At 39.5% G+C, this 26,274-nt stretch overlaps 1 protein-coding gene across 6 annotated transcripts in view; it reads left to right on the forward strand.

The window, feature by feature from the left end:
* Window positions 1-26,274, forward strand: part of helz (helicase with zinc finger) — an 88,653-nt gene that overhangs the window by 35,579 nt on the left and 26,800 nt on the right. For all 6 annotated transcript variants that reach the window (XM_067458105.1, XM_067458088.1, XM_067458095.1 and 3 more), the window contains 6 exons: window positions 4,042-4,220; window positions 7,141-7,259; window positions 10,482-10,627; window positions 13,876-14,023; window positions 14,193-14,376; window positions 20,235-20,463. In XM_067458105.1, the coding sequence (XP_067314206.1) occupies window positions 4,042-4,220; window positions 7,141-7,259; window positions 10,482-10,627; window positions 13,876-14,023; window positions 14,193-14,376; window positions 20,235-20,463 (1,005 nt within the window). The remainder of the gene's footprint in view (window positions 1-4,041; window positions 4,221-7,140; window positions 7,260-10,481; window positions 10,628-13,875; window positions 14,024-14,192; window positions 14,377-20,234; window positions 20,464-26,274) is intronic.

Consider the following 26,274-nt stretch of genomic DNA (forward strand, 5'->3'; position numbering starts at 1 on the left):
CACATCTGGAGTGGTTTAAGGTTATCACAATACCAACTTTTCACTATAAATATATTTTTAATGAAATTTTCACACCAGTATTTCAGGCACCGTTATATTGACTGGAAGTGGAACGTACTGTAGAAAAGCCAGTGTTGTTAACGGGGACTTATTATGCAAAGTTCACTTTTATCAGGTGTTTTAATACAGTGTGTGTCAACAACCAGCCTATAATGGTAAAATCCTGTTTTTATAATCACCATAAATCATAAACCATCTCCAAAAGAGCAGTTGCAGATTACACTTACATACGAGGAGGGGGAAGTCCATAACTGGGGACAACTGCCCTATTTGCATCGATCCCGCCCTAGATGTGAGCCGCAATACACTCCGCCATTTCTGTTTCCCGTTCCATTGACTCCGACATCTGTGCCACTGAGGACACAGTGATTGGTTTTAATTTATGAAGGATATAAGCCGAAGAAAGTTGTTTAAGTGTTCTATATTTGAGCAAATCATTTTACGGCAAACTGCTTCATGGTCGGTTCTGCGCTGGATTTAAATCTACAACAACTACATTAATGTATCCACTAACCGTTCAGAAATATTCAGTTGCATTCTAAAAGTTGTGACCTGCTTCAGTGTCCGAGTCCGGTTCTAACATGTAAGGCTGAACACCACTACTGACAATTTCTGACATTTTGGCTGCGTGACATTGTCCAGGTTCGTTGTTGCTAGATTATCCGAAGCACGAGCTGGAAAGCGTGCGGGGAGCAGGAGCTTATTTGCATTTGATTCGGGTTTTTGCTCGCACTAAAATGGGGGCAAATATGACCCCAGAGACGAGATATTACATCTTGTGAAAGGGGGTATAATCGGTCCCCTTTAACTAAGATTGAACTCAATATAATCGACCCCCATACGACCTCCGTTCATCTTCAGAACACAGATGAAGATATTTTTGTTGAAATCCGATGGCTCAGAAAGGCCTTCATCGACACCAATGTCATTTCCTCTCTCAAGACCCATAAAGGCACTAAAGACGTCGTTACAAAGCCCATCTCACTACAGTGGCTCTACAATCATTTTATGAAGCGACGAGAAAACTAAATAACGACTCTTGTATTGATGGGCCGATTTCAAAACAAAGTTTCAAACCGTTATGAATCGGCGTATATCGATTCATGATTCGGATCACGTGTCAGACCGTCAAACTGCTGAAATCACGTGACATTGGCAATCCGACAAAAAGCCCATTTTGTTTTTTTGTGCACAAAAACTATTCTCGTGGCTTCTTAAAATGATTGTAGAGCCACTGTAGTGAGATGGACTTTGTATCGACGTCTTTAGTGCCTTTATGGGTCTTGAGAGAGGAAATGACATTGGTGTCAATGAAGGCCTTTCTGAGCCATCGGATTTCAACAAAAATATCTTCCTTTTCGGTTCTGAAGATGAACGGAGGTCTTACGGGTGTCGAGTGACATTAGGGTAAAGAATTAATGAGAGAATTTTCATTTTTGCGTGAACTAACCCTTTAATGAATACTCTAGGCACGTAAATATATATAATAATGCGTAAATTACAATGAGGATAATACATTGGTATTGATGCATTATTTATTTTATCTATTAAAACTAGTATTGACTCTGCAATGAAGTACTGGTATTTTTGACATCCCTAATGTGGGACTGCTAGCTAAAGAACGAGGTACAGGGATGACTTTCTAAATGGTGATTGGACGCAATACTTGGCATCTGTGTTTCACCTGAAAGATTTGAAAACTGCACGTCATGGAAGAAAAAGTGTTATGCAATTTTGATGATGTTAGTCATCCAGATTATTTTAAAATCTTGTTTTTCTCATAGTTCAAGGTTCCTTTGGCACACCACCCACACGAGTCTGTTACGCCGTTGTCTATGATTTGGGATCTTGCATTTTGGCCTGTATTGACAAAATGATGTGAATTTGTCGATGAATCACCCTAGTCTTATTGTGCACAGTTTATCAGTGCATGCTGTTTTAATAAAAATGTTTGGTTTATTTATCTTTCATCAAAATGTAATAACTTTCTCGGAAACAACTTTTTTTGCTGAGGTAACCAGGGCTACATGGATGGGAAATATATTAACTGCTAGATAACTGCATTTTATAAAGAACATATAAGTTGTGCTTGCTGTGGTGGTGGTGGTGTGGGTGGTTGCCAGGGCATTGCTATGCAGTTGCTATGGTGTTTTGGGTTATTGGCAGTTTCACTTCAAGTATGTTTGAGTTTCCGTTTACCATATTTGATGTGCTCTGTGTGTGTCGGTCATTGTTTATTGTGGTGTGGCAAGCAGCGGGGCGAGGGCTCTTCGACAGCATGTCCCTCCTTCCCCCCGGGTTTTGGCACCAGTGTAATGCAGTTCGTAGATGGGAAGGAAGGAGGCGGGAACCGGCGAACGTTCAAAAACATTTATTCAAAATAAATAAACAAAATGAAAGTAAAACCGCGGGCAGCCCCTCACGGACGACTGCCCGCAAACACACAAAATAAAACGTGGGCAGCCCCTCACGGACGACTGCCCACAAACACATAATAACACGTAAAACAAAACATAACATAAAATCCAGGCCTGGTCCTCTCTCGTCTTCCGCTACCATCGTTCCTCCTTTTATGCTCCCGTCACATGGCCGCGAGACGAGACCGGTGTGCCACCCAGCTGGCACTCGTTAACATTAATCACCGGCCCGCTCTCGCGGTCCCTCGCCCCGCTGCTTGCCACACCACATACCCCCATTGCCCCTCGCAGGCCGGGGGGCACTCCCGAGACTGCGCTCTGACCCCCCCCCCCCCCCCCCCTCCCGGGGGGGCCGATCACGGCGGCCGCGGCACCTGGGGGTAAGGACAGAGAGGCGAGACCGGTGTGCCACGCAGCTGGCACTCGTTAACATTAATCACCGGCCCGCTCTCGCGGTCCCTCGCCCCGCTGCTTGCCACACCACATTTATATGTCACAATTTTTTTTTATAAATTACATCTGATTATTATATAAAGCGATCAAGTCTCTTTAGAAGACTGAAGATTCAAATGGATTCTTTCACGATGTCTTTATGAGCTTTTTGAAGAAAGTTGTAGTAGAATGGACTTTCAATGTATGGACCAAAAAAAAACTCTATGGACCGAATGTTCATTTTTGGGTGAGCTATCCCTTTAAAGTTTTTATCATATCAGATAATTTAGATAAAATCAGACAAAATCAGATAATTTTTATCATTTAAGGGGCCAAGGGCTTCGGCCATCCGTCCGCTCTCTTCCCTGAACTGAAATGAAGTAGTGGGCTGTACTTTCCACACAATTGACATCAGGTTCAAGTACGCCAGGTTGGCTGGTGGTTATGTTGCCCGCATACCGCCTCCCATGGCCGAGACTGGTATTACGATACCTGTCGGCCGGGGCTAGTAATGCTACTGCTAATTAAGGTTGATATCTCTGCAGCATTATAACTTGACATTTTTTTAATGACATCATCGCCCTTATTTCTTCTCATTCTTTTGATGCGTGTAGGTCATTTTTGGGATATTTTTACCTCAATTTTTACACAGAGCACCTTTAAAGGGCATGTGAAACACTCCGTTTCAGTCAATCTCATGTCAGTCTTGAGTACCTATAGAGTAGTATTGCATCCTTCATATCTCCGAAAAGTCTTTAGTTTTATTATATTTATAAATGAGAGATGGGCTGTACCGAGTCTTTCCGGAAAAAAACAAGCGGCTAGAGGTGTATAGTGTGGGCGGAGCTAAAGAATGACGAGTGCGAACAGCTATTACGTTGAGGATGTCTGAAATCTGTGACGTCCTTGATCGTGGAGAAAATAAAACCTTATCCTGAAATAACCACTGAGATCAACCAGATTTAGCCATACATACAGTATATGATCCAGAATCAGATCTAGAGGCTGACTTTGAACAGGTGAAGCACCAACGACAACTACAGCAGGACTGTACTGTAACTGTAACCATATTTGCTTACCAGATTCAAGACATAATGGGTCGTCTTTAACGTTGGACTTTGTGTTTGTTCAGGGTTTACTTCAGGAACCGCTGGGTAAAGACGGTCCACCCAGTAGTGCAGCAGTACTGCCTGATCTCTGGAGCGTACTTCACCTTCCAGATGCCGACACGACAGGATGTAGAGCGCCACCGTGTGGTTGTGGTCACACTCAGCACATCCCAGTACCTCTGTCAGCTTGACCTGGAACCAGGTGAGAACAAACACACACAGCAGCGTTTCTTGCTTTCGTCCCTCATACTCGGCATGCTAAAGACATGGCTTGCAGCTAGTTTTCATTTCTGCACACATCTGATTAAAACAGAAACACATAACAGAAGCACATCACAGCTGGACGTGGCTGCATTTAACCCCTCCCGCTGGAGCAATGCAGCGGGGTCCGCAACAGTTTATTAGGACAGGCTAATTTCCTCCTATGTTTCTGCGGCGCACAGGATCATCTGTTGCTAAGAGACCCGGCTCGCCTGTCTGACACAATCAGCATCATTAACACCCAATGCTGCCGTCTTTTTTTCTGTTTCTTTTTCATTCGTCTCCCCTCTTTTCTTATCTGTTCATTTGAAGTCATTACTGCTGATTTCTGGCATTATGCTAATGTGTCTTGAGAGGTGGATGCTTATTCCCTCCAGTGACACAAACATTTTGGGTTTGTATAACTTGCAGTCCAAATAAGCCTATTGAGATTTTATATATATTTGACTTAATAGGGAGGATGATTTCAGAGGAGAACCGTCATTTTAGCCAAACTGCCCTTGGGCCCAATTAGATTTGTCTTATATATCAACTAATTTTCCACAGTTTGTTGTTAAATGAACTATCTGAACTATATTTAATCACCATTATATAGTAAAACTTATAAATGTTCTTCAATATATTCACTCACCTAAAGGATTATTAGGAACACCTGTTCAATTTCTTATTAATGCAATTATCTAATCAACCAATCACATGGCAGTTGCTTCAATGCCTTTAGGGGTGTGGTCCTGGTCAAGTCAAACTCCTGAACTCCAAACTGAATGTCAGAATGGGAAAGAAAGGTGATTTAAGCAATTTTGAGCGTGCCATGGTTGTTGCCAGATGGGCCGGTCTGAGTATTTCACAGTCAGCTCAGATTTTCACACACAACCATTTCTGGGGTTAACCAAGAATGGTGTGAAAAGTGAAAAACATCCAGTATGCGGCAGTCCTGTGGGTGAAAATGCCTTGTTGATGCTAGAGGTCAGAGGAGAATGGGCCGACTGTTTCAAGCTGATAGAAGAGCAACTTTGACTGAAATAACCACTCGTTACAACCGAGGTATGCAGCAAAGCATTTGTGAAGCCACAACACGCACAACCTCGAGGCGGATGGGCTACAACAGCAGAAGACCCCACCGGGTACCACTCATCTCCACTACAAATAGGAAAAAGAGGCTACAATTTGCACAAGCTCAGCAAAATTGGACAGTTAAAGACTGCAAAAATGTTGCCTGGTCTGATGAGTCGGTGCCACGGCCAACCTGAGCATTGTTTCTTACCATGTCCATCCCTTTATGACCACCATGAACTCATCCTCTGATGGCTACTTCCAGCAGAATAATGCACCATGCCACAAAGCTCGAATCATTTCAAATTGGTTTCTTGAACATGCATGTTCCTAATACTCCTTTAAGTGAGTGTGTGTGTGTGTATGTATGTATGTGTGTATATATATATATATATATATATATATATATATATATATATATATATAAAATATATCTTTTGGATACATCTTTGGTGATCTTAAGAGACCAAAAAGTTTATTAGCATTAATATCATGATGAAGTTTCTTATTTTTGTATTGTTAGGGGTTAACAGCTTATGACCCAGGACCAGTAGTGAAGAAATGAAGACAGAGTCAGGATTCCAATTAAATAAAAGAAAAATTTACTTAAGAATAGTTTGCAGTTTCAAAAGCAGAAGCCAGCTTCAAGTCTCACAAGGAGTTCGTAGGCCGCGCTCCCTCTCTCACCGTCTCGTTGGCCTCGCCCTATCGTACATACAATTGTCCCAACAGTTATACCGTTTTCAAGGTCTTATCCACGTCATTACTGCGATGTGGATGGTTCTGATTGGCTCAGAGACAATAAACAGTCATGGTAAATTTCCACTTGAGTCAGTTAATCTGATGCACGTTTCCACTGACGTGTCACTTGTTGATGCTTTCACCCAGAATTAGGCCCGTAGTGACCTTCCAGATCTGGAGCAGGCGCCAGCTTGCCCAGAACAACAAGTCCACCCATCGCTTAGGGTGCCCATTGTACACCATTCTGATCTGTAACACAGAATATTGCGCACATACACAGATACACAGTCTCTCCAAGGTTGGAGCTGATTAAGCTCCAGTTCTTACCAAAACATACTGATAACATGTGCTTTCATTTAGTGAGAGGGACACACAATAGTACAGGCAATATTCATCTTGAGTCTTTAGTGTTTCAGTAAAAGGAAATATAAAAGAAATAAAACATAATTAAATGAAAGACAAATCCATATTTCATATCTGGAAGCCGGGCTAAGTGAGCAAACCCTGTTACTGCACTCCTGACATGTTAGGGGTGTGTGATACCTCAAATCCAAACACACGACCTTGTTGCCAGTGTTTAGTGACACATCACACATCTCTAGGCCAGACCCTCAGTCACTCCTGAGAAACCAAATACACACTTTAGAAAACAAGAAACAAAGCAAAATCATAACTGGATAGAATCATTATAATAATATAGGTAATATAGGAAGATAAATATTAATTAAGGTTTTGATTATGAAGTTAATTAGGATATAAATATATACAGGTATATTGAAGCGGCAGTGGATTTCAAAATCCCCCCTTCAGTATCTTGGAAAATAACGGGGAATATAGTGTAAAGGTTTGTTGCATCTGCCTGACAGATCTGAGAGTTATCACACACACACACACACACGCTAAAAAAACTATACATCTGTTCCCATGAGTTGGTGAGAGCACAACCTCTCCTGGATGCTAGATTCTCTTGTGTTAATGGCTGTGTGTGTGCGTTATCTATTATTAATGCCTTCTCCAGTGAAGCTCCATGTAATTAATATTTAATTCCTGTTTGCGTGTTTCCAAAGGGATCTTCACACACATCCTGTTGGACGAGGCAGCCCAAGCCATGGAGTGCGAGACCATCATGCCATTGGCGTTGGCTGCTAATAGCACCAGAGTCGTACTGGCTGGAGACCATATGCAGGTACCTGAGTGATGACTTGAGAATGACAACATCGCAGGGATTTAAAAACAGGAAGCCAGAGAATTGGGTTTACTTAAGTCTATGTTGAATTAAGTAGCTCTGTTTGCTTCAGTAATACATCAACTTGCAAACAACTCTCCTTTTATTTTTTTCAAAAACGCTGGTAAGAAAGGAGTTTAATTAAAAAAATAACTGAATTTGAAGAAAAAAAGTCACAGATTTTATAAGGGTCTTAAATATATATTTTTTGCTAAACTTATATAAGTTGTTTTTAAATCACGTACATGTTACGATTTCGATCCATTTGACTTTTGGATTCCTAAAAATGTAATTTATGCTTTAAATCGAAATCCACAAAAATGTTAATGGAAAGAAATAATCCAGAAATATAGTAATATAGCATCAGAAAGAAAATAATTTGGGAACAAATAAAACATTTCTAAAGCCCCTACAATTGTCAGACAGGCTGTAAGAATTTTAACTAAACTAACTACAACACCACAACCTTGGCCTAGATTAAACTATTCCTGCTAATTAACGCGGAGCCAAAGTCAGCTCTTTTAAAGCAAGTCATTTCACTCGGCGGCCATCTTTGGGCAGCTATTTGAGTCATGCAAGTTGCAGCTCCTATTACTTTGAATGGGGAGACATCAAATTCTCCAAAGCTGTTCGTCCAAGCTTAAGATCAAATTTCATATTTGAAATCAATACTATGACAACTGTCTAATGATTTTTTTTTTCCACTTAAATTATGACATGACAAAAAATTATGACACAAAAATGCATTTTTCAGGCTGGACCAGCCAATGTGCAGTCATAAGTTTAAAACAATGGATGTAGTGTCAGGGACAACATTTGTAGGTTCATGAAGAGCAAAGTTGGCAATCACCATCTTGGCATTGCGTCACCCAAACAGATCACCCCCTCCTCACAGTTGTCATGAAGAGCAAAGTTAGCCTTATTGACGAAAACCACTTTTTGTGGCTGTAAACATGTTTTTTTCTGCTGTAAAGTTGGCCATTTTAACATGGAGGGAGAAGCAGATCTGACTTCTTTTTGGAGCCTGTCTCTAGTGGTCAGTCGATGAATTGCAGTTTAACTCACTTCCGTGTTGACTTCAAGATAGAGAAAGGAAGGTTGCTGCTTGGTGTGACACTGGCTGTTTCTAGCTGCAGTCATGTGATGACTTTACCAATTGGTGGTTTGCTTGCTCTTTTATTAAGACGTGGGATTTATTCAGCCATATTGCGCTTTGCACTTTCACCCATTCATAAATAATAGGAGTGCACCTTCTTGGTGTATAAAAAGGCTTTGACTGAGCTCAACCCAGAGATCAGGTCAGCTGGCTCTCTGCGCTGCTGTCACATCCTGTCTCCTCGCTGCGCTCATTCTGCAGACAGTGTCACGTCAGTCTCCGGCCGGTGCCTGTGAAGAACTGCCTCAGCCCGAGTGGAACCAATGGGCCTCTAATTAAATGCCACTTAGATAGAAACCTCATCAGCCACCCTCACTTCCTGCTGCATTAAAAATTCATATCATACCCCACCTGTACCTTCTCTCATGTGGGCTCAAATATATTGGTTAGGAACGGACAGTCATTTCTTTAGTAGTGTTGACTAGTAAGGGTTGCGGACTAGTAAGGTAGTAAGAGAACACTGAACGATTACAGAATAGATGAACACAAAATAGTAATTTTTTTTGCTAATAATTTCCTAAAACCAAAAATATTCCCTGAAGCGGTGTTGTTGTGCTTAGCTAAAACTATTAAAAATATAGATTAAAATAAAAATATGTATTAAAAAATAAGTTACATGATAAAAATATAATATAATTATAATAATAAATAAAATAGAATATAAAATGTTCTTAAATGAAAATTAGAAATATTTAAAGCTACACTGTGTAACTTTTTTAATTTATTCTTAGCTAAAAACACTTAGTTCTTTCAAAAATATATGTGCTCATTAATGTATATTTACTTCTTACAAGTAATAAAGTATTCTCGTAAGTTTATAATATGCCATTGAAAATACATACGGGTGAGGGGTTCGAATGCTGGTCGCCATGTTGCCCCTCCATCTTGAAAATACATTTGCCAAAGAGGGACATTTGATGACACCATGTCGAATGTGAAGAGGGGGATTGCTGTGTTAATCTTGGACTAAATCAGCCACCGTAGGAGTTAAAACGAAATCAGAATGGAGAGGAATAGAAACTATTATTCACTGGATGGTCATATACCTTTTCACCGCTAGATGGGGGAAAATATCACACAGTGTAGCTTTAAAAAAGCTCTAAAGTACTAAAATTGCTAAATCTAAAATGTATATATTAAAGCTATATAGCAATATTTAAAACAGGGAAAAAATTAAAAGGACAACCCTAGCCCTAAGCGCACAAAATTACTAAAACATAAAATAAGTCCGTCAATATTAGCGTTAACGCATGTAATTAAAATTTTCCCATTTAACGGCTTAAAATATTTAACGAAATTAATGCATCATCGTTTTTTTACGTCATACTTTAGCTACTGTAACATTATATGATCACGCTCCTATTCATGCAAAGGCATTTAAATCATTCAGGAGTAACAAGACACCGGCACAGAAAGCCGCTTCAGATGCACGCCAGCGGACAAAAAACAGACAAAAAACACACAATTATACCAAAACTTGAGCGTCCTCATAAGCACAGTTTTAAATGAGTAAGTTAAAGTCTCACATAAACATAAAAAGTTGAGAAAAAAAAGGATGTGTGTCTGATCCGGGTCATGTGCATCAGCTCTTAAAGTGACGTCAGCCTAATAAACCTGCTGCCATCTGTCATTAATGTTGATCAAAGAACAAAAGACACATCACTCACTGCTCTTAACTGGACAACTTTAGTAGCTTTGATAAAACGCTTATCTATATGCAGTAAAGACTATTTCTCGTATATTTCCTACGTTAGATCAAATATTTAAAATTTGTACACATGAAGATTGTAAGAAAAACCTTTTTTTTAATCAGTTAAAGCAAACTATGTCAAAATGCTAAATACTCGCCAATACACCATTCAACGACTAGATTCAGGAAATAGTTAATCCAGAAATGAAAATCAAGACACGTTACATCTGGCTTGAGGTTAGTGAACCCAAAGGCCGCTGATCTTGTGTGTGTATGTGTGTGTGTGTGTAGTGTAACGCATGTAAGCGTGACTCTGAGGTGTCCTGTCCCCTTGCAGCTCAGTCCGTTTGTGTACAGCGAGTTTGCGCGGGAGAGGAATCTGCACGTGTCTCTGCTGGACCGGCTGTACGAGCATTACCCATCCGAGTACCCATGCAGGATCATGCTGTGCGAAAACTACCGCTCCCATGAGGCAATCATCAAGTAGGTGTGAACTTTTTCACACCACTCTTCCTGAGGAGAGGCAGACATGCAAACACACAAAACATTAGGGCTGTGCTGTTGCCGAGATAATTACATATCTGTCAAAAGATGCTCTCTCACTCAGTCTGTCACCGTTACATTTGTTTCTCTCCATTTCTGCTTCTGTCTTTCTCCATTTTATTTCTGGGTTGGTTTCTATTTAGATATATACACTGATCAGGTATAACATTATGACCACTGACAGGTGAACTGGATAACACTGATTATTAAATTAGCCAGCAAGTGAACATTTTCTCCTCAAGTTGATGAAAGCAGGAAAAATGGGCAAGTGTAAAGATTTGAGCGAGTTTGACAAGGGCCGGATTATGATGCTAGACGACTGGGTCAGAGCATCTCCAAAACTGCAGCTCTTGTGGGGTGTTCCCGGTCTGCAGTGGTCAGTATCTGTCAAAAGTGGTCCAAGGGAGGAACAGTGGAGAACCGGTGACAGGGCCAAGGCTCATTGATGCACGTGGGGAACGAAAGCTACTGTAACTGCAGACCTTGTACACCCTCCAATCCATAGAGTCTCCACCTCACAACTTTCAGGGCTTAAAGGATATGCTGCTAACATCTTGGTGCTAGATACCACAGCACACTTTCAGGGGTCTAGTGGAGTCCCTGCCTCAATGGGTCAGGAGTGTTTTGGCAGCAAAAGTGGGACCATAAAACACAATGTAATGCCTGATTGGTGTATTATATGCATGATATGAATCAGAGGTTCTAATCTACTAGGATGTAAGCTCACGTCAATTCTCATAAGGTCACAGACTGCAGGTGTAAAGAAATGCTAAATGAAGATATTAAAAAGCAAGCAACCAAATAGCCGTGCATGGTTGGGAGAGCAAAATAAATAGACTGATCAACTTTTAAAATGAAGAAAATGCTTCCCAAATTGGTTGTTAATGTCCAAAACCGCACATTTGAATTTGTGCAAATTCATCCGTGAACATGTTGAATCTAGACCAAGAATACCTAAAATTAGTAAATTTGGTAATGCCAAAATTTCATCATACCAAAATAACACCAGAAATACTATATTATCCTTTTAAATATATTCCAGACTGTCACACAGGTTGGAGCATAGTTGAAATGTAAAGCTAAATTAGCTGGATTTTCTTGATGTTATTAGGGGCTTTTGCACCAGGTAGTTAAAAGAACTAATAGTAACTAGCAACCACGGCGGATCCCAGAAAATTAAAAGTTCCCCTAGAGCCATTTTCTTGAGCCTCATTTCCACCCCAGGAACTAGGGACTTTGAGGTGGTACTCAGTGTGTTTTAAAAGCCTTTTGTGGTGTGTGCAGTAAGCGTTGTTCTGTATTGAAATCAACAATGGAGTAAGACCGATTGGACGACGGCAAGGTTCAGGCTTTATTAAAGGGTTAGTTCACCCAAAAATGAAATTTGTCATAAATGACTTACCCTAATGCCGTTCCACACCCGTAAGACCTCCGTCCATCTTCAAAACACAGTTTAAGATATTTTATATTTAGTCTGAGAGCTTTTCTGTTCCTTCAATGAAAGTGTATGCACATTATTCTGTAACATTCTCTAGCTTAGCAGAAATCCGTAATCATGTTTCGCTTGGTCCCCTCAAAGTCGCATTGGATTTTCTCATTGGTGTAAAGGTTGAGAGGTCTATCGAGCACGGTTTTCCATGTTCGTAGAGTTAGTTGCTGGAGAAAATAGGCTACATATGATCTGTGCATGTACACCAAAATCCAGGTATTTCCGCCAATGGTTTTAGGGTCTATGAAAAGGTTCATCTTGTACATAAGCCCCTATTGTCATCAGCAAATCTAAGTTTTAGTCATTTTAAAATAGGTTGACCATAAATATTCACCCAAAAGGGCTGAATAATGTTTGTGTTGGAAGAAGCTGGATATGATGATAACATCAAAAGCCTGCCAAATCTAAAGGAGTATTTCCCATTTTAATTTCCCTTGTTGAAATTAATACTTTTGACATTTATGACTGAATATTCATGAAAGCAACAAATATGTGGGGACATGGGAAAAACGCACACCTTCTCTGATGGCAAAGCAATTAAAATGCCTAAAAATACAATTTTAAAATGCAAGAGTCTAGTCAACTAGAAAAAATGCTTCTATTTATGCTGTTTGTTTTTTTTTTGTTGTTGTTGAAAATCACAAATTACATCAATGTAACGAGTGAAGTGTTTAATTAATGAAACATTTTTTTAAGCTCTTTTAGTTTTTTAGTACTCAAGCTTTGTTTTGAAAGTTTGTTTCAAAACCGTTGATCATCTTAAGCCTCAGTGGAAACAAGAACATATATTATCAATGTCACATATGTGCTTGTATGAATAATGCCCTAGAAATAGTGCAGAATCACATCTCTTATTCATTTCATGTAACTTTTATTGGTTTTACTTTTTTTTTTGAAGTGCTAAGCTGTATTTCCATGCTATGTATTGAAGTACAGATTTTCAATGTAGACTTTAAATCCCAGTGCTATATTATTTTATGCAAATATATCCAAACATAACCCCCCTTGGGATCCGTTTTAGTCCATGTTTTAAATATAATATGAGACAATTTTCCTCATGGACAGATGAGGCATTGCATGCATAAATTGTGGTCTATAGCCACATACTCAGACATGCCAGAAGTAACACACATGCTGTTAAATCTTAGCTGTGTGTTTTGATTTTGAAATCTGACAAAAGAGAGAAAGATGCTAGTCAAAGATGGAACACCATGCGGGAGCCATGTTGACACCATCGCTGAGGCTTTGTAAATTGAGTGCCAGTCTGTTTTGGATGTGTTATGGCATTCGCTGATCGCCTGTTCCCGATGCCTCCCAGTGCTCTTCACTTTTGAGAAGTCAGAAATAATGACTAAAACATCCTTGATTGGAGAGCTTTGGTGTCAAATTGTTCATTTAAAATGGATAAGAGTGTCTTCAACACTGAAATTTACATGATTTTTATCGAATCATTTTGCATCTAATCTGCATATATATTGCGCTGTTGAACGTTTGAGTGATTAATATCCAATTCAACCAATGCGTATTTGTGGCAAATACAGAGTGTTAATAAACCCATTGTGATGATGAATACATTTGTCTGCATTTGAAATCGTGTTTTTGCTACATACTTGTATTTTGAAGGTGTGATAGTTCTATGTGGAGCTGAATGGCTTTCTTATCGTACCCTGTGCTGACTGTATATTCTGACTGACTGCAGCTATACGTCTGAGCTCTTCTACGAGGGCAAACTGATGGCCAGCGGGAAGCAGCCGCCCCATAAGGACTTCTACCCTTTGACCTTCTTCACTGCCCGCGGAGAAGACGTTCAAGAGAAGAACAGCACGGCTTACTACAACAACGCTGAGGTAACCCCAACATTACCTTTGACAATTTGCTGTTGTTTTATCCCTTATGCACAGTTTTCACTGCCAGATTTGGTGCGAAAAGGCCTAATATCAGATTGACTAGATGTATGAGTGTATTGGACCGTTATCATTGAGAATCCATTGGGAATGCTCTGTCGTCCCTGTGCAGGTGTTTGAGATAGTGGAGCGGGTGGAGGAGATGAGGAAGAAGTGGCCGGTGGCCTGGGGGAAGCTGGACGAGGGGAGTATCGGTGTGGTCTCGCCCTACGCCGACCAGGTCTTCCGAATCAGAGCTGAACTCCGCAAAAAGAGGATGCCAGAGGTCAGCGTGGAAAGAGTGCTCAATGTCCAGGGTGAGTAAAAGATGCTCATACCAGATCTAATGTGTATTTTAATATGTTCAAATGGCCCAAAGTACATTGTTTCTTGCAGAAAATCATGGTAGCAGGCAAGATTTGCGACTAAAACTAGCTACTTTCCATGCTATTTAATAGTTTACATGGTGATAGGGCATTAAGATAATTGGTAAAACCTTAAAGTTCACCTATTATGCTTTTAGGATTTCACCTTTCCTTTAGTGTATAATATAGCTTGTCTAGCTATCACAAGACCAAGCTCAATTTAAGACTGAACATTGGTCTGTGGAATCTGCTCTGTATTTTCTACTGCAAAAGTGGTGATAAACGAGCATTATTTAAATAACTCTGTATGCAATTGGATAGTCCTTCAACCAATCAGACCACAAGAGGCCTGATCAACAGGCAACGACCTATCGCTTCTCTATCCTTCATCATTTTGAGCCCCCCCAATAGCGTGTCAGATGGATAAGCCGGTCTGTGATTGGTTCCCGCAAAAGTGTAACAGAAGCAGTAGAAATGAATGTACAGGTTTCCAGACTGAGTTGCAGGGCGAAATCAAATCGCCGGCCGATCAGGCTGGGTTTATCCGGTCTATAATATAGCTATTTGTGCATGTAAAGTTACAAAGCACAAAGTCCACGTCAACTGGAGCTTACCTTTTTAAGGCAAGGCAAATTAATTTATATAGCACATTTCATACACAATGGCATTTCAAAGTTACACAGTAGCCTATGAGAGCTCTGAGAAGGATCTGCTTGCATTATAAAGCATGAGAGGCAAATAAAAAACTATCACTGGCGTTGTTTACATACACACGTGAGGCTGCGCGCTTCACTGAAAGCACACGCTGCGCAGAGCACGCTGACACATCTGATGCATGTTTAAAACACCGAAAGGGAGATGGTATGAATACAGAACACTTCAGTACACGTGGCCACATAATTATAATGCTTTAACAGGTAAAGAACAGCAGTATGTATGTACTTTGTCATCGAGGCTAACAGGAGGCTATTATTAGCAGTTACGGTTAGCAGTTAAAACGATGTAACAGCTAGTGATGTGAGAAACCAGAGTGTATTATCATGGATCCGACAGAAATATTAACAAATCAGAAACGCATTCGATTTCAACACACATTTTGTTAGAAAACCGTCAAGTGTTCTAAAAATAGAGAACTGTTTGGATTTATATGAAATAACACTTAACTTAATACACTACTATTCAATTTTTAACATTAAGTAAGGTTAATAAAAGCTATAGAAGGATTATTCATTGTTAGATTTATCTGTTCACCTTTTTATGCACTATGAACTAACATGAGTGATTACGGTACAATTGTATTTCTCAAATATTGATACATGCTTGAAAATGTGTAATGCATAATCAGTGGTGGAAAGAGTACCTGTCCTAAATACTACTCCAAGTAAAAAGTAGCCCTTTTAGAAGTACTCAAAAGTAGTGAGTAATGAGTATTATGCTATAAATGTTATTCCACTTTATACCCTGCACGTTAAAAATGTAGCTTACTCTTTTATTGATGATTCTTAGTTATAAATTAGGTTATAGCTAAAGAAAAATGTATTTGTAATATTTTAAGGTTTTAGTTATTTTTATGTAGATTTTTTGTAGAATTCTTTCTGTTAGAATGTATTATTTTAAAATATTCATATTTACATATGCAATTTAGCACATTTTCATGGTTTAATACTGTTTTTTTTTCTGTTTTTTTCTTGTAATAAAGTTCAGCACTGTTTTGGTTAGTGTTATGTTTTATCCAGTATCGATTTTAAAAACTCTCTGTGGATTTAATCTGTTATCGGCAGGTGTGGTCCAACCTGGTTATCGGTATCGGTAAAATCAACCATCAGTTGACCTCTAGATTTATTACAGTTCGTCACTAGAAGGTTTTCTTGCAGATTTAGTCAGTGCAACCACAAGCGCCCTCGTGAAGGAACATAGTCTGGCCGAATTACTCTTTAAAGGTGCACTATGCAACTTTCCGTCCACTGGAGGGCGCCTATTCAAAACAAATGCGTAGTTTGATGACGCAAAGTGTGAGCGCAGCATCTTGGGAGATGTGGTCTTCACCTCACAGCCGGTGAAAAATAGGACTCGGGCAGAAATCATGTTCATGCATGCGGTTATTAACGTTACTGTAGTCTAAAGCAGAGCAGGACCGAGTGTTGTGGACCTGAGCACAGCTGCTGGAGCGATTGTTAAACAAATACCCGCCTCGTCAATACCGGGACTTTTATTATGACGGGACGGGACACATTCGCCGGGCGCCTGCACAGATCCGCTCGTCCGGTTATGATTTTGAGGTAATGGAGCTCTGTTTATCATATTAGATACATTTAAGTGTGTTCAAAACGATGTTATGACGTTACTCTGTGCGTTCACTTGTTCACACTGCTAAGAGTAAAGCGCTCCTGCCAAATAAAAGCTGAAACCGAAGGTAACACAGATATGACGCAATTGACAGGCGACTCTCTCAAACGCTATGCTGAAACGTCCCTGTCCTTAGTTAAAATAGCAATTTTCTCACAATTTACAAATAGTTGGAAACATCTGGGATATTGTAGGGACTCAACTGAACAAAATATATAACACTGGCCTAGTGGTTTTTGGATATTTAACTGCAAAAATTTTGCAGTGGAGGTTGTTAAACTCCAACATACATTTTGGGAAGATTAAGTAAAACACTGGACAGAAAATATATCCATATTAAGAGAAACACTTGGGGGATTTAAACTCTGGACATCTGGCAACCCCAATCATAAGAGGCCGATGCAAGATAATGGAAATGTCAAATGAAAAAAATTAATAAATACATTTTTTCCAAGGTAAACAAACAGCAGATAATTATGCTTAATCAAGAGAAGCAGAAATCACAATCATGATTAAAAATGATTCATCATGTGGCCCTGATAGCTTACCATCTTGGATTTGTTTTTGCCGACTAGTGAAAAGATTGCTTTCCTGGGGAAGGAGACATTTGATGCCACCTCACAAATTTGTCAAAGTGAGGTATTTTCAGCATAATTAAGGTACCCAACTATTGGAACATATTTAGCTTGTGCTGCTTTCAAATGCTGCCCCTGGAAGAAGATCACTAGGTTTTAAACCAGACCCCATGTGTCAGCCCAGAAGGGTGGCAGAGAGAGAAAGTTTACAAGACCGCAATTTAGCCTGCCATATGTGTTTGGTGTCTGGGAAAAGAACTGGTGTCCCGCAGATTTCATTTGAAAAGCCAGATTGGTTTGTGCATAATTGATGGCGTTTGATTCAGCCTGTTGCGTTGAAATCACCTTTTTAATGGATGGGGAAATTCCTGAAACTCAGGTGCTTGTTTGGCACAGAGATTCATCTTAAGTGATCATGTTCTGCCTGGCTGCCAATCTGAGCTGGGCACCAAAAAGAAGTCACTGTAAGTTCTGCATTTGTCATAAGTCACAAGTTGCCATGAGAGATCTTCTGTTATTATAGTGACATTCATTTCCTCTGAATGCCTCTATTGTATGTTCATGGCTTTCGAGTTTTTCAGGGTCAACATGGGATAAAATGTAAGCCTATTTTATTAAAGCACCTTCGTTCAAAGTCTTAGTGTTAGATATTCGTTGGTGTAATGGGTTTCCCAAATGGCTGTTTATGAGGGAGCTACTGGCAGAGTTGGGAATTCGTCTCTGGATTAGTGACTTTTCAACCAACCCCCATTTTATATATGTTAACTATGTCATGGACTATCTGATATTCTGATGTTCAAATATGTGTAAGTGAATAAGTAAGGCATAATGTACACCCATCCGGTTGTTATCGCAGAATAAACCCAGACAGAGTGATCCGGTACCCCGACGTGAAGCGGACGAAGGGGTTTATTCTGCGATAACAACCGGCTGGGTGTACATTATCCCGCTTATTACACGGCTACTAGTCTCAAATAAATATTTATTAGACACAAAATATTGTCTTGACATTAAATATTTTATTAGCTCTTACACAAAGCTTCCGCGAAGAAAAACAGTTCCAACCTGCTTTAAGCCTTTATCTATTGCTGAAGATTTACCATATGCCCTTACTAAATGTTGAAAATGAATGCTGAAAGGGTTAGTTCACCCAAAAATGAAACCAAGCCTATGATTTACTCACCCTCAAGTTATCGTAGGTGTATATGACATTCTTCTTTCAGACAAATACAATCGGAGTCATACTTAAAAAGTCCAGGCTAACGTTAATCCAAGCAGTAGTTGTAGTTGTGTTTAAAGTCCATAAAAAATGCAGCTGTCCGTCAAATAACGTGCTCCACGCGGCTCCGATGGGTTAATAGAGCCTTCTGATTTGAATCGATGCATTTGTGTAAGAAAAATATCTATACTAAAAACGTTATAAAGGAAACCTGCCTTGAAGTCTTCCATTGTAACCCACGGCTGTTTAAGCCACAAGATGGCGCCAGTGTTAAGCATAGAAGTAGTACCGGTCAAGATAACTTTTAGTAACGGGATGAGCGGTTGTTATCTGGAAATAACATACCGCTGGAATGCACGTTTGACCAATCAGAATCAAGTATTTCACAGAGCCGTGTAATAATAAGTAGTTAATAGTTGATCTGTAATGCGCGATGGGCGCCGCCATGTTAGTTTGCGTCTCAGAGAATCAGCTCTGTGGGATATACATCCGACAGTAGTCAAATTATAACTGTCTGAAATGATTGTTATTGCCCCTTCATAGACGGTGTGGGTTTTTTGCTAGTACTTATATGCATTTAAATGTCTGAAACCTAAAATAAACATGTGGTTGAAAACACTGAATGGTTGTGATATGTGAGCGCGTTTAAATTTTAGTGGCATCGTAGTATGTGGTCTGATTCGGTCCGGGACATAGCGGTTATATAGGTACCGGAGATATATTTGCACTAGGTTTCGGTACCCAACCCTACTAACTAGACGGGATTTAAACTGACGTCTGGAGACTCAAGTTTGATTTGAAGATGAAAAACGTACCAAGCACAATCTTCTCACTATTCCAGATTTCTAACACGCACTCAAAGCATTCATTCAATCAATCAACTTTATTTATATAGCGCTTTTACAATGACGATTGTTTCAAAGCTGCTTCACAGTGTCAAACAGGACAATATTGCAACAGAATTAGATTTGGCTGTACAGTCATTCTGGAGAAAACCGTTATGTTATCAGCTTATTTTAATTTATCATACAGCGACATTGTTGGCAGATCAGTATTATAGTTTCTAGGATTAAATAAAACCTAATTCATACATTTTATGTGTATATTTAGTTGAATAACTTAGATCATAATTTTAGTGTCCCCAACTGAGCAAGCCAAGACAAAGGCGACAATGGCAAGGAACCAAAACTCCATCAGGGCGTGATGGAGAAAAATAAACCTTTTGTGAAACCAGACTCAGTCGGGGTGCCAGTTCTCCTCTGGCCTATTATCACACCGTGTATGATTATTATTCTGGCACCCTTACAGATCAGAAATCATATTAAATCGGAATATTCAAAATGTCTTGCTATCATGCAAAATCTCTCCTCCATACCCCTACCCCCCACCCAACCGCTACTGACTTCGTGATTGGTCGATAGGTGGAGGGTGGAGCTTCAGGCCAAAACACAACATGTCAACATCAGTTGAGGGCTGCAACAACAACTTTTAAATGACAATATCCTGGCCGGACTACTGTTGTCAGTGATAGAAGTATTTGAAATGAACATAATTGCTTAATGTCTAATGACATCAGGGACATACAGACAACCATTTTATGATGAATTGAAATACATTTCTTAAATACAGTTCTTTTAAAGTGTACTATACGGATCTCCTCCTCTCCATAGGTAAGCAGTTCCGGGTGCTTTTCCTGAGCACCGTGCGCACCCGTCACACCTGCAAACACAAGCAGACGGCCATCAAGAGGAAGGAGCAGCTTGTGGAGGACTCCACTGAAGACCTGGACTACGGCTTCCTGTCCAACTACAAGCTGCTGAACACCGCCATCACTCGAGCGCAGTCCCTGGTGGCCGTGGTGGGAGACCCCATCGCGCTCTGCTCAGTGGGACGCTGCAGGTAATCAGAAACTTTTTAAACCGTTACCACTTAGTTTGTTAAAGTTAAGTCCTGTTTGTTTATGTGTTTATTCTATTACCTTTACGGGGGCCTATTGCACAAAACTAGGATAAGGGATTAAGCCGGGATATCTTGGTGATCCTGGATAAATTTACCCTCTAATATGCAGTTATCTTTCGTTATCATTATCGTTCTTGGTGGGAGTGTGCCTTCAGGGTACGTTTACACGACAGTGGTGTACAAAGTGGTGTCCTGATCACCATTATATCCCAGGTTAATCTCTTATCGTAGTTTTGGAATCATTTGGAGGGGGGAGAAATCTATCTATGTTCACTAGTCTGACTCCAGTCTCCAATCATACTGGAGTAATGATGCTGAAAATTCAGCTTTACCATCTCAGGAATAAATTACATTAAATGTATCATAATAAAAACGTTTAAAAAAATCATACTAATATTTTGCAAATTGCTGTTTTTATTGTATAAATTTGGTCTTGGTGCGCGTAAGAGACATACAAATTTTATTGGTGACACTTTATTTTGATAGTCCACTTTAGACATTCTACTAACTATAAGTAACTTTGCAACTTCATGTCAACTAGCTCTCATTAGAGTATTTGTGGACTGTTTAATATTTACTAATACTTTATTTTTTTTGGTCCCCCAACAGACATTCTACTGACTATAAGTAACTTGGCTACTACAATTCAACTTATTCTACTAACCCGAACCCTAACACCTAACCATAACCTACCAGTCTACTGACAGTCTACTAAAACTCTAATGAGAGCTAGTTGACATGTAGTTGCAAAGTTACTTATAGTTAGCAGAATGTCTAAAGTGGACTATCAAAATAAAGTGTAACCATTTAATTCATTACAAACTTTTGACCAATAGCTCATTTTGTGAATGGTCGATAGGGTTTGTTTCTACAATAAAATAATCGACCTAACCTCTGGGGGAAGCAAAAAAAAAAAAAAAGATTCATTGTACAGTCATCTGAATGTTTTGGGACTGATGTGAATAGGGATGTGTAAGCAGTGCAGACAGTGGCTCACTGCTGTCAGGTTATGTTGAGTGCCTGTGTAGTCAGAGTCCTCAAAGGAAGCGCTGTCCCTCTGCCTTCCCATCATGCTCTTCACCGTTGTCAGCTTAGACTAACACGCTTCTCTCTCACGGGTGCATCAGACAGTGCGTCTACAGAAGGGATATCAAATCGTTTGGCCCGATTTGATAGTTTTCAGGAATCTGTTAGCGGGACGGTGTGAACCCGAGTTTGTCGTCCCAGCTTCAGTGCACTGTAGGGCTGTCAACGAATATTCTAAATTCGAATATATATCCGAATAGTTTTTAAAAAACGAATTTCGAAGGTCAAAATTAATATTCGAATGTAAAAATTCGCGGTAGTAGAGGCGTGGCTGTCTGCTTTGCGAGTGAGCGCGCGTATTGGGGTTCAGGGACAGGTCACAGGACAGGAGTCGCACTGGCACTGCTGAAAGTTGACGCATCTTGCAGAGAAGATGGCAGAAAGTGCAGAGCCCAAATCGACCGCAGCAGAGAGAGAGATTTTAACTCCAAAATCTAAAAAGCCATGTCTGGAAGTACGTTGGATTTTGGTCGGTAGGAGGTAAAATTGTTGAGCCACGAGAGTTATATGCAAGCTATGTAAGATACAGTTAGCATACAATGCCTTATTTTATTTAACGTTAAACAGAAGCATTACTAAAATGTAGGCTACTGTACTGACTGAAGAGATATTGCATGAATAAAGGATAAATGCACTGCTTCCACTGGTGTGATTATTTACCATGTCAAGGAAAAGCTCCATGTTTAGCACAGCTCCCTCGGAGCGCACAATATGCTGTAAAACTTCAATTAATATTAATAATATTTGTTTCAACCACTGAATGAAGCCTGCTATATTTGGGACTAGAGTCGTCTCGCGTCTCGCGACCTTAATTGCTTGCACAAAACTCTTGATCGGCTCTCAAAGTTTGTTCATTTAAACCGTTATCCGCAGTGTGTGTGTGAGAGAGAGAGAGAGAGAGAGAGAGAGAGAGAGAGAGAGAGAGAGAGAGAGAGAGAGAGAGAGAGAGAGAGAGAGAGAGAGAGAGAGAGAGAGAGAGAGAGAGAGAGAGAGAGAGGTCTGCGGTCTTGGCCATTAATTAATTTATATATAATAATTATATATAATAATAATTTATAATAACAATCTACTTGTTTTTGTTTAAGTAATACGTTGTCAAATATAAACTTAAATAGACAAACTATACAAGTAGTTAATGTCTCTGTATTAATTTGTCCTGTTATTGATGTAATGCGCGTTATTGACAAAATGCGCGCCCAGATGTTCGGATAGTTCGAATATTCGTCTTTGTTTTTGAGGGACTATTCGAACGTCATTTGAGCAATTTTGACAGCCCTAGTGCACTGTTGTTTGAGGGTGTGCGTGTAGAGCTGCAACAGCTAATCGAGAATGATAATCAACAACGAATTTGATTAGCCATTAGTCATGTCATCGTTCTGTGCACATAAATGATCTGCCAGTCTCGTCACTTTACAGTAGTGAATAACACATTTCTGTGGACAAACAGTCACAGAGCCCAACACTAATTAAGAGCAGAGCCCTATGATTTCTGTGTGACTGTGTAATTAATCAATATCGAAGCTAATCAAACAATATCGAATCCGAATCGAATTGTGAAATTCCTAACAATGCCCAGCCCTAAAAGAAACGTCACTGCGTTCACTGCTCTCTTATGTGTAATGTAGCTAGTGTGAAAGTAACAATCCCCTGTGCCTGTGAACTTCTGACCTCGTGTTTGCCATGACATGAATATGACTGTGTTTGGCTGTCAATCAGGGTTAGGCGTTCTCTCTCTCTGTGTGTGTGTGTGTGTGTGTGTGTGTGTGTGTGTGTGTGTGTGTGTGTGTGTGTGTGTGTGTGTGTGTGTGTGTGTGTGTGTTTATATGGGTGTGTTGACACTCCCTCAGAGATCTGTCACTTCGCTGGCAAAACCCTCGGCTCCTCCGGCTATATCCTCCCTAGTTGCAGCTCCACTGTCGCTATGGAGACAGGCTCACATGAACCAATCGGTAGAGACCGGCCACAGTAAATGTCAAACTGAAAGGGCTGACAATTAAATCAGTGTCTGTGGTGAGGGCTCTGTGCTGTCCATTCAGCAAGCTCAGAGCAGAGTTTAACAGACTTCAATAATCGAAGTGTTAACCTCGTGACATGACCAATACAGCTAAAGTGCTATGATAGCTTCAACGAATCTTTATTTTTCCCCATCTAAAATATAGATCAGTATTATGGGTATTTTTTAAATATTTTACAGATTACATTTTTAAAGTCAAATACAATCAGTGTTTATTTTGATAGCAATTTAAAACTAAAAACTATTGTTTTAAAACTATGACTTAAAAACTATTTAGTTTAAGACTTATTTTAGTCATCCAAATGGTTTGTTTTAGTCAAATAAAATTTAGTTAAGCTATTATATACTCCTGGAGAAAACATCTGTTAACCTCTTAATATGACTGAATTAAGGTTTGAACGTGCAACATAGACACATATTTAACTGTCGTGAAATATGTCTTTCCTCAAATTAGGTAAAGCCACTTCTCTTAAAGAAACAAAAATATGGGGTCTTTTTAATTAATGATATGTGTTCTTTATAACAACTTGCATGCATTCTTTAATCTTTCAAGGATACATGTTTGTGTGTAAATTAAGTTGTTTAATGCGTATTAAAGATGTTAAAGTTATTCTGTCAAGTGCATTGAGTGATTGTTTTTCCATTTCTTTTTGTTGTTTGAGTAACATGAATGGCGGACAGCAGAAGGTTTATTAGGCTGCTGTCACTTTAAGGCGAATGCATGGATCCAATACACTGATACACATCCGATATTTACGTTCACTTAAGACATAACCTACTGTGCTTACGTAAATACGCACCAAAACTTGAAAATTATGATATCATGTTGTGTTCATTTGTTTGTTCAAGCATGAAAAAGATGCTAAAGAGTTTTGGTCAGTGAAAAAAATGTTCTTGACAAATTGAAAATTATTCGTCAACTAAATTAACACTGAATACAACCGTGAGGTATTTTAATTTATTATTTAAAGGTGCTTTGTGTAATATTTATGAGCATCTATTGACATAAATGCAATATAATATACATACCTATGTTTTTAGAACGAGTCATTTCTATCTTAATACACTACAGTGAAGTCGCCGTTTTGCTTCATGTTTCTACAGTAGCCCTAAAGGGACAAACTGCTCTACAGAGCACTAGCAACTTTCTGCTGTCTCAGATGACCACATATTTGTCCTGTGTCGGCCACCGTAGCTTCTCTATGTGCTTCGAAAGAGAGGGATGAGTGGTGGACAGTTGCAATTCACAACCTCACCACTAGATGCCGCTAAAGCGTACACACTGCGCCTTAAAAACAAAATGGTAGTGCTTTACAATAACAATTGATTTAAAAAAAAAGTTAAAATTGACATAATTGATTTAAAAAAATTAATGTCAAAATTGACATTAACAAAGATTGCAATGCTTAATTTTATTGATAAAAATATAGTTTCTTCTTCGTTTTATTTATTTTCTGTCCCAAACAGTGTCTTGACAGGTGAGGTTCCTTTATACACCTATGACAGATAAATATTTGTTTGCTGCGGTTTTTGCTGGCTGTTGTATAACAAATCCACTGTCTACAAGCTGTTTTGCATCTAATTCGGTCTGTCACTGTACGTTCAACTTGTCAACTCCTCATCAAGATCCTGATTAGTTCAATCAGTTCCGCTTCCTCAAGGCCTCATCATATTATCTGAAATGAGTTCTGCTCTCTGTGGAGGAGGGGGGCACAAACTATTGCTTGCAGAGTTGTGTATTGCAAACGCTAATTCAACTTGAAGTCTCAAACTGAAGAAAAAAAAACTTGTGCTGATATTGCCTGTGTTGTTGTGTGTGACATTGGAAGGTGTGAAAGTGTGTAGCGCTGCTGAGATCAAAACCGATTTCCCATCAAAGATAAAGTATATTGATTAATACATCTCGGTTTGTATTGTTTTCTTGGAGGTTTGTGCGGTGAACTGACAGCTGAATTGTCAAGTTCATTTCAATAGGGTAAAAAAAAACATTAACATTTATTCTAAGTCTTAATGCAAAACATTTCTTTCTTAGAGACGGCAGCAGGAATATTAGGCTGCTGTCACTTTAAGAGCTGCACAGATGTAGTATACTATTACAGATATAGTATACTGTAAAATGTGATGGTGTTTAGATAGAAATAAAAATGTAAGTAAGTGTTTATTGCTTCAAAACTTTGCCACTTTGTCTTTTTTAAACTTTAAAGCATGAGGTCTTGAATCCACATTTCAGAAATGTTGAATCATATTCACAGACAATAAATTTAGCCTCCTCATGACTCCCTCTTTAAAAAGAACACTAGAATTACCACGGCCTTAAATTGAACTCCGTCAACCACTATCTGGCTTTACCGTGATGCAAGCATTCAACCTTAAGCTGACCAAATGATCACATTTTAAAATGATGCAAGATCTCTCATCTGCCGCTTTCAGAGGCAGAAGTGACCAGCCGCAAAATTACAGGGTGACGCATCGAATTTCTCCAGCTCTGAGTCACAGAGGAGGTATGAGATGGATGTCACTGGAGTCAGGATTGTGAATTCCCTGTCCGAGGTGAAATATGGCTATTAGAGAGAGAATCAGACATATTTCTGCCCTTCATGTGTCAGTGTGGCTTTACCAGTCACCCGTGAGATCAGATTTGGTTCTTACAT

The sequence above is a fragment of the Pseudorasbora parva genome, chromosome 2 (genome assembly GCF_024679245.1).
Source record: "Pseudorasbora parva isolate DD20220531a chromosome 2, ASM2467924v1, whole genome shotgun sequence".
Lineage (NCBI taxonomy): Eukaryota > Metazoa > Chordata > Actinopteri > Cypriniformes > Gobionidae > Pseudorasbora > Pseudorasbora parva.